This window comes from Oreochromis niloticus, linkage group LG1, assembly GCF_001858045.2.
Source record: "Oreochromis niloticus isolate F11D_XX linkage group LG1, O_niloticus_UMD_NMBU, whole genome shotgun sequence".
NCBI classification, from domain to species: domain Eukaryota; kingdom Metazoa; phylum Chordata; class Actinopteri; order Cichliformes; family Cichlidae; genus Oreochromis; species Oreochromis niloticus.
Genome location: NC_031965.2, coordinates 22007751 through 22019984, shown reverse-complemented (window position 1 = coordinate 22019984; position 12234 = coordinate 22007751). Strand labels below are relative to the sequence as shown.

General features: G+C 42.7%; 1 protein-coding gene across 2 annotated transcripts; it reads right to left on the bottom strand.

Annotated features, from left to right (window-relative positions):
• Positions 1–412: 412 nt before the first annotated feature.
• sltm (SAFB-like, transcription modulator) lies at positions 413–10213 on the bottom strand. Of its 2 annotated transcripts, none has more exons than XM_005467063.3 (20): positions 10051–10213; positions 8865–8952; positions 8411–8466; positions 8276–8303; positions 6386–6980; positions 5734–5777; positions 5527–5639; positions 5266–5415; positions 5066–5163; positions 4822–4982; positions 4634–4734; positions 4485–4541; positions 4239–4393; positions 3961–4141; positions 3375–3499; positions 2789–2962; positions 2351–2662; positions 2106–2253; positions 1531–1685; positions 413–1440 (listed from the first exon to the last, which is right to left on the bottom strand). In XM_005467063.3, exons 1-20 carry the CDS (start codon positions 10183–10185, stop codon positions 1329–1331), a joined length of 2988 nt encoding a protein of 995 aa, XP_005467120.1. In that variant the 5' UTR covers positions 10186–10213; the 3' UTR covers positions 413–1328. The 2 variants fall into 2 exon arrangements, with proteins under 2 accessions (XP_005467120.1, XP_005467121.1); XM_005467064.4 differs by lacking the exon at positions 10051–10213 and adding an exon at positions 9478–9579.
• Positions 10214–12234: the final 2021 nt, after the last annotated feature.

The window sequence follows — 12234 nt, the reverse complement described above, 5'->3', positions numbered from 1 at the left end:
TCTTAACAAAAGTATGGGGGGAAAAAAACATTTACACACACACACCTAGAGAAACTTGTACTTCCTTTTAAACTTCCAACTGGCAAACCACGTACACGCACTAGCTGAGAGATCCTCACATTAAATCCCTCCCACCCCATCAACAGTTTCACTCTGAGGCCCACAAGCAAACTGATCCTGGCACGACCGAAGAATCGGCACAAAGACATTCCGCTTCTCACTCCCCCCCTGCCCCCCCGGTAGTTTAATCAGCTTCAACCAATTACAACAGATGTGTCATTTAAATCCAACTACATGCATGGCAGTCCGAGGTGTGCAGTATTGGTCCAGCTCTGAAAGAATTACGAAGCTTGACGAGGTTTAAAACAAAATAAAAAAAATAAATAGCACTGAAATGACCGAACAAGACGAGACACAGGCAAGGTGTTGGTTTAGTCACAGTTGACACGAAGCTTAAAGTCTACATACAGTATGAGGTCCCTTCAAAGGGCAGGTTTCACCCATCTTGTGCACTTTTTCAGATTCAAACCTTCTACACTGATACTTCCTGCTAGCATGAGAGAGTTCAATGATGGACACAGGATGTTTCTACAATACAAGTTTTACAAAAAGGAAAAAAAAAACAAGCTGAAAAGCAAATGTTCAAATTTCACTGAAATAACAATAAGCAAACAAAAGCCATGTGTGCCCTTAAAAGGCTCGCTTACCTCCACTGAATGCCCTGCAGTTTGACCTGAAAGTCAAATTTTAGTTTAGACACAGACCTGTCTGTGATTCAATTCGTGGCCTATGAGAGGTATTCTGCTACAATGCAGGCTCTTTTACAGTTTTATAATCATTTCTTTTACAAAAACAGGACATCCACAGCAAAAATGACTTTTCAAAAAAGATATTTCTTTTCATCATCTGAGAAACTTCCGAATGAGTCAATTATCCCTTCATGTCGGGTTCTATAATACGCTAAAATAAGACATATTACACAGGAAAATTGAGTGTGACGCTAGGCTACTGAAAATGTACAGAGAACACTCAATAAGAGAAGTCTTAACATCACTTGAAAACTTGTTACAAAGACTCAGAGCTGTACAATAAGGTTTCTAAATATTATTAAAACATGTGCACAGGGTTGTGTAATGGTAACAGCATAACTGTCAGGAAAAAGCCCTACACTGAGGTACACTTGTCTATACAAAATAAAATAGTGTCATCAACCTTGTGTGCACAAACGTGCCGCCCAAAAAAAAAAAAAAAGTTGATAATCTAAAAATAAAGTTCAGAAAAGTCTTCAGATCTTCAGGAGCTTTCATGCTGCAGATTTGTGGCTGTGGTTAGAACTGCCGCGGCGTTCCTTTAAAGGTTTTGAATCCCCCCACAGTGCCGCCACTGGGAATGGAGTTGTTGGTGATCTGTACAATTCGGCTCATTCCAGACGAAGAGTGACTGCAGAAAGACAAAAAGGTCATGTCTGAGAAGGATAGAAGGGAAGCGCGCTACTCTGCTTTCTCAACAGGTCTCCATTATGCAGCATACCTGGAAGGCGGCATCATGGCGCTCCGAGAGTCCCCCATCCTGCGATTATCGGAAAAGCCTCCACGCTGCGAGCTTGAGCCACCGTGCCACTCCTTCCTCATTCCCTGCTCCCTGCCGTGACGTTCCACTACGACCTGGCGACCTGAGCTGAAAGGCTGCAGAGGCAAAGGAAATGCTGAATGCTTGACGGCAAAACAAAAATGGTCATCTGAGCAATGAAAGTGGAACCGTAAGAACATTACTCCGATCACTAAATAGGTTCCAAAACTAAAGATTACTTTCCACTATTTCAAAAAACAAAGAAACAAATAAGAGACTATGAATTTTAAAAAGTATGTCATTGAATTTTGTATAATAAATTTCATAACAAGTTAAATAAACAACCTTCATTAAGAAAGCGTGGGTGCACGCTTTCTTAATGAACTAATGTTGCGTTCCAGAAAAAGTGAGGAAAAACAGGATGTGTTTGGGTCTCTCATACAGAAGAAAACCAACTTAAAATGTAAATGTTTTCCATTTCAGGGAAAGACAGGATCAGGGAAAGACAGCACTCCTTTTTCAGAAGGTAAGCTCACCTGATCGCTCATCACCATGGGTCTTCTTTCATCTCGATCATTAAAGCTCCTTTCACGGTTGATGGAGTGGCCTCCTCTGAGAGCAGGACCAGGACCGACACCTGGGCCATCCCTGCCCGATCGCTCTGCACGCATGCGCATAGGCCCGCTGCTCAGCCCAGCAAGAGATTACAAAGAGAGATTAGCTTTCAAAAACCATCAAGCAACTAATAATGCTTAATCTTTAAACAGGAGTTTTCCTTTACCGCATATCTCCCTTATTGGAGTTTATCCCGCCGTCATTCTTCCATCCATGCCCTCCATCCCTCGGTGCGCGACTGTGCGACATGCCCGGCATTGCAGCTCTTGCTCCCATAGGGCGATCGTGCATGGGAGCGGGGCGTCTGTCATCTCTGTCCCGGCGGTCGGTGTCCCGAAGTTCAGCGCGTGGAGGTGGTGGCGGCTCAGCTCTGCGGACCGTTTCAAAGTTTTTGTGGTAGCGATCAAAGCCGGAGCCTTCTCTGTGAGGAGCAGGCCGACTCTTCTTCACCTCAGGCTCGCCGTCAAACCGGTTTCGTCTTGGAACACAAAGAGGACCAAAATGTAATTCACAGAAAGTGCAATAAAAGCTTTCTTTGGAGTCCATAAAGAATTCCAACAACTACATTAGTACATTAGTAAACTAATGTAGTTTAAACGTGTACCTGTCATATGTGTTGGGTGGTTGGCTGGCGGTCACGGGGAAGCGGCCTCTCTCTCGGGGAGTGAAGTTTGTAAAGCGGTTCTGCTGCCGGTTGTAGTTGGAGCCTTGATTCAAACGGGCGTCAGACTCGGGCTGTATCTTCTTGTTGCCGTTCCAATAGGAGTCGTCTCGCCGACTGAAACATCGAATACAGACATTGAGTCATGAGCGCGGGATGCCACCTGTCACTCTGTAATATAGATAACACTAGCTACCACTATAAACACAACATTACGTTTGCTCACAAACTTTACATATTATGTAAATGCCACTCGATAACAGCGCTCCCCTCTCCTAATGAAAACCAAAAACTCTCAGATTATGGTTGTGCTGCGCACACACAGACCCAATGATGATATTTTCTGTACCGAATTCAAACTGACTTAAATTTTACTTTTGAGAAAACAGAAGAAAAAGCTGTTAAGCTCTTCGTCAGCTGCTCAGTTTCCATTTTAAAACAAATGTAACTCATGGGTAAAGACGCGAGTAAAATGATTATCCACACTCGTCTTCACATTAAAACAGCTGAGAGACAAAACGATATGTACCCGTGTTCCACTTCACGGCCTCTCTTCAGGTTGTTTCTCTTTTCTTGCTCAAAGCGAAGCTGCTCCTGCTGCCTCCGCAGTTCCTCGCGCTCACGAGCCATGCGCTCCGCTTCCTTCCGCCTTTCCTGAAAAAAATAAATACAAATTTAAACAATTAAAAACATGGCTGCGGTTACAACATTAAGTTAGATTTGATTTAGATTTAAAGAGGTGATAAAGCCGCTCCCATCTTCCTTAGCTCGCCCTTGCCTCACCAGGTTAGCACCCTTTATCCCTTAAATGCTAATGAACAAGAAGCTAACGTGGAGTCTCACACATGCTGCTGCTGGGCAGTTTTAAAGTTTTGTACCCAACTTTGTTGAAGCGGCAGCAAACTTTCTCACAGCTATTGCAGTTTCTGATGCATTTGCCACCACATCTCATCTATTACAAGCTTCATATTACCAATATGTTGACAGCAGCTTTTGAATGCCAGCTGCTAATATTAGTCAGTGCATGCAAGGGTTAGTAGACGGCTACATTTCTAGCCGTGCTAACTGACAGCTATAACATAAAAAGTTAGTCTGGTACATTTTTCACGCTGTACCTGCTCTATACGAATTCTCTCCCTCTCAAGCCTCTCCCTTTCCAAGCGCTCCCGTTCCAGTTTTTGCCTCTCCATCTCCAGTCTCTGGCGCTCCCGGAGAAGGTTCTCCCGCTCTTCCCGCTCCCGCAACAGGCGGATACGCTCACGCTCCCGACGTTCATGTTCTGCAATTTCACGGCGCCTGAAGACAAACAAGACAACCCTCGCCTTGAAACTCAAAACATACATCAGCCTCATCATTTTATAAATCTTGCAAATGTAATAACTTGTGTGCGTACTTGCGCAACTCCACGGCTCTACGGACACGCTCCATACGAGCCATCCTTTCACGCATCCTCTGCTCCTTCTGCTCCTTAATTTTCTCAAAAGGTAAGATGTCCCGCTCCTCCCCCTTTTTCATAAAAGGTCGCATTTTATCTTTCATCATCTCCAGCTAGTAAGGAAATAGAAATTCAAGCTTAAAAAGAATAAGAACTAAAGCGCATTAATCCCAATCAAACAAAATTATAGAGAGAATTTCGTACCTCCTCGGGAGGAATCAAACTTTTTGGCCGTCTTTGAAAGTTCATGTTAACAAAAGGCTGAAAAAGTATCAAACGGAGCACATTTTTATTCATCTGAAGACAAATAAACATTTAAAATGTGGTTAGAATTAAGCAGAAATAATTCTTACTTTGTCAAAATACTTTCCCCTTCTGAAAGGTCTCATTTTGCCAAAATTAGACTCTCCTTTGTTGTGATCTATCGCCATCATCTTGCTTGGGCTCTTTACCCCTGTTAAAAAAACAAAAAGCTAATTAAGACCACAAACCAGCTACGTTACACTCTAAAATCAGAGGTGAGTAGAGGGCTAAAACCTACGGCCATGCTTTCTGTCATCCTTCTTTGCACCTTCATGTCCCGAACCAGATGAAACGGAGCTGGATTTTCCGCTTCTGGCCTCTTGCTTCTTGGATACGTCTTTGTCCTTTTCAGAGAGTTTATCAACTTTCTTGTCTTCTTTTTTGTAGGCTGCCTGTGGCCTAAATGAGAAATGGACAGAAAGTTAAATAGGCTTTCAGACGATTACCATTAGCACTTTTTCCCCCTTCCTCCCGTCACTTACTTGTTAGTCGCTTTTATCCCGGTGGAATTGCGCTTTTCATTTGCCTTCTCCTCTGCTTCTTTCTTTGAGGGCTCCTTTTTGAAGGGATCATTTTTGGCCTAAATACAAAACAAACAAACAAAAACCAGCAATGAAAAATGAGTGATACAGGGCCAAGGTTTTACTCTATGAAGAAATGAGCCAGGATGCATTCAACCAACCCTTTCGACATATATCTGCTGTCCATGAAGCTCTGTGCAGTCCAGGTGGGAGATGCAGCGTGCCACCTCTGTGCCGGACGACATCGTCACCAAGCCGTAACATTTCGAACCAGGACTGCGAGCGTTCGTAACCACCTTGGCACTTAAAACCTGTTGGAAATTTTTGTTTGATGTCAATCATAAAATTCTAAGAATATTTTCTTTGCTCAAAAATAACGACAACTAATTAACCCCACACACACAAAAAAAGACGTTATCTACCTTGCCATATTTGCCAAAAAGGTTCTTCAGATCAGCTGCTTTGGTGTTTGAAGAAAGACCGCTCACCCAAATGTTACGAGACGAGCTGGCGGTGTTGGTGCCGCTTACAGCTCCTAATAAACATGTTTTCCAAACAGCAGCAGTAAAAAATAAAAAACTACACCACGCTGAATATATGTACATTTTCCTCTCTAAAAACATCCTTACCCTTCTCATCTTTTGCAGTTTTTCCATCTCTGTCTCTTGAAGAGCTAAAAAGCAGAAGGTTGAAACAACAAACAGGAAATGAATGACGGTAAATAACACCATGACGTAAGCTGACAGGCACACAGCTAGTGGAATAAAATAACTCGTGGTTCTGTTGAGGGGGGAAAAAAAATCCTTTAGGCAAGACGTGGATCTGAACCAATGTCTCAAAGGCTTCATTGATTTTTCCAGTGGTGAGATGGGGTCAAGTTGTCAGCCAATTTATTCTCTGGACCAATGAAATCTTCGGAGGTTTGTTCAACTTCAGCGAATCATTTGGCCACAAAGGGGGGAAAAAACGTCATCACAGAGACTAATGCTCTTTTACACTGCCTTGTGTAGAAACTGGAAAAGGCTTAAAAACTGCTGGAAAGGCCAAAGTAACAAAATAAGAGTCGTTCTCTCAGCTTGTGGTTACCGTCACATTTTAACCAACTTCAGAGAAATAAATCAATGCAGTAAATGGCAGGATTAGGTACATCAGTGAACATTTCCCTCATGGCAAAAAAAAATTTAAAAAATAAAAAATATTTCTTGAGGCTACCCACAATGTTGCGTTCTTAGTGAGCTGGACTTGGTAGTAGTATCAAAGAACTGACATAGAAAGACAAACCTCTTTGCTTGACCTGATGCCCCAGTAGTGCAGGGGCCTTTCTTCCCAGAATCCTTCTCTTTATCACCCGTTTCCACTTTCTTCGTGGCGTCTCGGCCGTCTTTCTTCATGGGCTCGCCACGGGATCCATCGTCCTTCTTACCATCTTTGTGGCCCTCCGACTCTTCCGCCTTCATGTCATCGTCTGGGCTCGTCTCAGCAGAGGCCTCTGGCTCATCAGTGCCCTTCTCTGCCTCTGAATCTGGAAGTTTCACATGTTTACCTGTTTCCAGGAGGTCGTCACCATCAACATCCAGAGTGATGGCATCTTCATTTGGGATTGAGACGGATAGGTGATCCTCCTCGGCTTCTTTAGAGGAATTCATGGCTTCAGCATCCATCTCAGCCACTTCAGGCTCGACCTCTGGATCCTCATCCGCGTCTGGTTCAGCATCGGGATCGACCTCGGGCTCAGCGTCCACCTCTGGCTCAGGCTCTGAATCAGCCTCAGCCGCCACAGCGTCTGTCTCGGGTTCAGCCTCAGAGTGAGCGAGGCTGTCCTCACAGGGTGGAGGCTTAGAATTTTCACGAATACCATCATCTGTATCAGTTACATCTGAGGGATTTAACAAGGATAAACATGGCAAAAACACAACTTTTAACATTTGACATGTCGCATGTTACTTGACCTATAAAGTAGAATAGAAAGCACATTTAGTGTTAATGGTCATCGAGGGCGTAGACACCACAGGAAGACACAAAACACACAACTCCTTGGACATGTGGGAATATTTCCGTGCTTCTCATTTCTTGACACATGAAGTACTTCAGTATGAATTCGATTCCGGATACGTCCTACGACAAGTCGTGGTCGCTCTTCAGAAAGTTCACATGTGGAGGAATGGCATCAGTTCATCTTTTGGTTTTTCTCCATTTAGGCAAAATACATTCCCGGTGTGTCAGTTCATGGAAAGTCATCTGAGTTTTAGGATATCTTCTTTATCATCCAGCATTTCTTGTATAATAAGTGTCTTCTCTTAGCAGGTTTTATATGGGGGGGAAAAAAAATGTAAAAATAGATAAGTTATCATCAAATCCAACCCGCTGTAATGTGTCCATTCAGTCACACCCATGCAGTGTAGAAAGAGTCCATCCCTTTGTGTACGACAGTCTATCCTTGCTCAACATGTTGTGGTATCTTCACTGCACACATCATGGTGGGGCTGGTTTCTCTCTGCTTCTTGAGAAACAGCATCTGTACGTGTACAACATGCTCACATGAATGTCGCAGTCCTTGAGTCAACCCATGTAGCGACTTCATTCACAGAGCGTCTCACCTGCCAAGACCTAACATGAGGTTCCCGTTTCCTGTGGCAAATGGAGTGAAGCATTCAGATCTACCCAACACACATTTTACAGGTCCTGTCCAATCATGCTGTCAATCACAGCGACAACAAGAAAGTGCAATGATCCTCGAATCTTACAAGCTGGTGCTGCCTCCAATTTTCATTCAACACAGTGAATATATTCGATCTTCATTTCCTTAGGCGATGTAGGGAGACGAATGCCACTAAAAACAGAAATTCAGTGAAGCAACCAACGGTTTTCTTTTAAATATTTTGAGCAATCCAAGAAAACCGGGTACCCAGGCATCCTGTATCCAATGATTGACATGCGATGCAAAACAACAACAAAAAACCTTGACTCGATCTTGAGAAATGTCTCAATTAATCAGGTCTTTGTTCCTCCTTTTATGTGTTGCAACCTAGATAGATGCAGTAGCTACCGGAAGCATGAAATACCACATGATACATGGATTGTACCTGGAGTTAGCTGTTGAAAAAGACAAAAAAAAAAAAAGGGGGGGGATCCAAATGTTAGCATTGGGGATTGGTGTGCCATCATACATACCCTTTTCTGACTCATACTCTTCAGCCTCCTAGAAAACAAAAACACTCAGGTGAGTCAAGAAGGCTGTCAGTGTCAACAACAAAAACGGGTTGTGTCAATGTCGCAAACACCAACAGATGTGCTTAGTACAGTCACCTTGGAAAAATTGTCATCTTCCACGGTGTTGTCCAAATCCGAATCCACTTTCTTTCCTAAAAGATTAAATTAAAACATTAAAACTCAACATGAAAACATTTAGAAAACATGAACTTGCTGAGGCCCCAGTCACACAGTCTGTGACCATCTGGCAACCTCCAGTCATAAGTACAAATGTGTACTCCCCAGTTGTTTGAATGTGGCTGCTGGCAGTCACTGTGAATTGACTGGTAAAGCCCCACTGACACAGGCCAATAGGCCGGTCAGTCAATCTGCTGGAAACCAAAACAATCGCAAGGAGGTATTTGGTGCAACACCCTCTTTGTGAATGTCACTGGGTAACAGCCAGCACCCACTCACCAAATACACACTTTCCTCTGACAAACAGAGGATGCCAGTGTCTCGCTGACCACACCTGGGGCAACCTGACTCTTACAAAAGAAAGCAAGATTACCTTTAGCTTTTCCGCCTTTGCGAGTTGGTGTTTCAGCTGATAGCTGGAGCTGAATGTTTTCTGGGTCGCCACCTTCATCCTCAATAGCCTTAAAGAACAATCAAGTAAGAATTACTAATTAATCAGCATGCAAATTAAATAATGAAACAGCTGGCACGTAATAAGAGAGATACATAAATGCAATGACACTGAACTTTTGCCATGCTTCCCGGAGCACAGTGACTGACCATTATTCACAGATTATTCACACTCTGGTTTGGTTTATATGCAAGGCTGAAATATCGCATCGCAGCTGATTGCGATTCAACTGACGGCTCACAAATTTTGCTTTAAGACTGCGGAAACATGCGCACAAAAAAAAGCACGCCGGCGGCGTATATTAACAATATTTATAGCTCAGCTCCTTCTTAGGCAGCAAAGCGGATTATAGATCATCATGGACACTGAGACCGAATTTTAAATGTCAACGTCAGACAGCATTGACGTTTAGCTAAAAATCTATTAAACAAGCTCTTCCGTCTGTTTAAACCAACCACATGTTCGGCTATATTAATTAAAACAAAACAAAAACAAAAACAAAAACAAACAAACAAAAAAACAATTCTATTCGCACCCTGGATGTGTCGGTACTCATCGTGAAACTCGAAAACAAGCAAAACCAAAACCAAAAAAACAGAGCAGCTACTGCGCTCTTATTTAGATCCGGACTTACAATGAGCGCATGCGTAGTTTAACAATAAAATCCACACTTCCAGCACCTGGGATCAATCACGCGCAATCTGCTGCATCTGTTTGCGCTGAGATTAAGTGGTCCTCAAATGCGGCATCGAACCAGAGAGCCCTCGTTCGTCTGACGTTTCGAGTCGAAGGGGGAATAAACAGGCCTTTTGTTTGAGCACCCCCGCTAATTTAAGGCGAGCGTTAACATTTTTATACACTTCAACACAACCTCTTTTGGGTTCTGGTCCGAGCTACAAACACGACATATTTCCCGACAGATATCTACGCCAGCTTTAATGCATCTTAAAAACAAACTCGGTCACTCTTGCAATGAAACTACGAGTGTTGCTCGCTAGAATCGATGGGAAATCTGTGACTACACGGGCTAGCATTAGCGTTAGCATCTGTGCACCGCGCAGCCAGGCTCGGTCATCGTTTCTGGACACATCAGCTCCGTCTGACTCACCTGTCTAAGTCGCGCGACAAGAACGCTCTTCACACCAAAAGTGTCCAAATTTCTTCGCTTGAGCTCCGATTTAAGATCAACAACTCTTAATTCCGATATCTTCTTGCACTCGGTTGAAATGGCACCCGACGCCATTTTACCTCAAGATTACGGAATGGTTGCGCGCGCAGACACTCCCCCCCCCCGCGTCTTCTTCGTTGGTTTTCACTAGTTACTGATTAAATGCTTCACCGTCATCTATTGTTAAGGCGAATACTTCTTATTTTGGATGCTCCCTTTAGGAATAGCCACAACGGATCATCTGCCTCCATCTCATCCTATCACTATCCTCTTCTGTCACATCCATGAACCTCCCTCTGTGGTCTTTGTCCTTTCCGGCTCCATATTCAGTATCCTTTGTCATATATATACATATACTCATTTCTAATCCTAACCATTCTGGTCACTTGTGGTGAAAATCTTAATATCTTCATCTTGGCCTCCTGTCTTTTTCTTTTTTCTTTTTTTTTTTTTTGTCAGCGCTGCTGGCTCCAGACCATAAATCATAACAGGTCAGTACCATGTCGTAAACCTTCCCTTTTATTCTTGCCGCTCGCCTTCAGTCACAAATCACCCCTGACAGTAGTCTCCACATGCTCCACCCTGCCTGCACATAGATGTGTATTTGTGTCATCACTTTGACAAGCAGGAGGTTATAAAACCTTTCCATAACAAGTGACACAGTTTTTACTTGAAGGGTGTACATATACTATCACAAAGTAATTACTAAGCAAGACAGCTCCTTCTAGTGTCCCTCAGCTGGAGATGAAACAGCGTTCCACTTATTCACAAAACCTTTGACTGCCCTGGGGGGAAAAATACTTACATTATATTGTTATGTTACATTACATTATTAAAAGCAGCCCTGGTTTCTTTCTAGCGCTGTGGCCAGGCTTACAGAGAGTCACGACTCTCCTGAGCCTTGTATGGCCTTAGCTCTGAGTAGTAAAGACTTAATGATTTTCTCTATATATACAATTTTAACTATTAGAAAAAAATATTGATTACAGCCCAATCACTGAGTGGACCAACTTTAATAAGTGCTATTTATTCTGATTGCTTCTCTCATTTTGAGCTCTCTGAACTAATTACTTCTCATGCTTAAAATAACGTCACCATCTCACTCTGACCTCCAGTGAACCTGTCACATCGGCCCCTTTGAGTTTTAAACAGCTGTGCTCTTTTTCCTCTGCAGCATGTTGTGGGGTATTTTTGTGTGCGATAACCTCACCGTCGAGATCACAAAAAAGTGGGCTGTCAACCTTAACGTGGATTAATCCGTCATCACGATTAAAATTTGTAACGCAATTAATGCATCTGGAGCGCAAAGTGACTCAAAATCTCTGAAATGTCTCTGTCAACACATTTCAGGCAGTTTGTCCAAAGTTTGTCCATTCTGCACTCCGGATGAGTTAAATGCATTAAATTTTAATCGCATTAATCGTGATGACACATTAACGTGTTAACGTTCTGCTGTTTTCCTGTCTTCCTCCTCTACTTCATAACCACCCACTACACCCACTTCTAACTCATCAGCTTAAACTCATTTCATTATTCAGCACATTCAACACTTCAATAACATCAACTTTATTTTCTTCTTCCTATACTCAGTCACTGACTGTCATAAGATAAGATAAGATAAGATAAGATAAGATAAGAACTTTATTTATCCCGAGGGGAAATTCTTTTGTCATATGCTCAATGCAGCAAGAGAGTCAGAGGAACAGAGGGATAACATATACAATATATACAATAAGAATAGTAGTATACAGTAATATACAGTAGGATAGTGAAAAATATCAAATAACTCTAACGAAGTAACAATATAACTATATCCTGAAAAAATAAATAACTTAACTATCAATGCAGGGAACTCTAAAAAGTGAATTAGTTCTATGTAGTTGAATAAAAGAGTAGCAGCATGTGATGGGGAGATGAAACAAACATTCGATAAAATACTGTTGGGTGATATTGCACGGTCTGAATGGGAACAGAATAACATTGGTATTAATCCTCAGGAAAATCACCTACAGAGCGAGGAAGAGTTGTACAGTCTTATTGGCACCGGTATAAAGGATTTCCTGTGGCGGTCAGTCCTGCATTTCGGGGCGATGAGTCTTTTGCTGCGTGTGCTCCGGTGGTCCA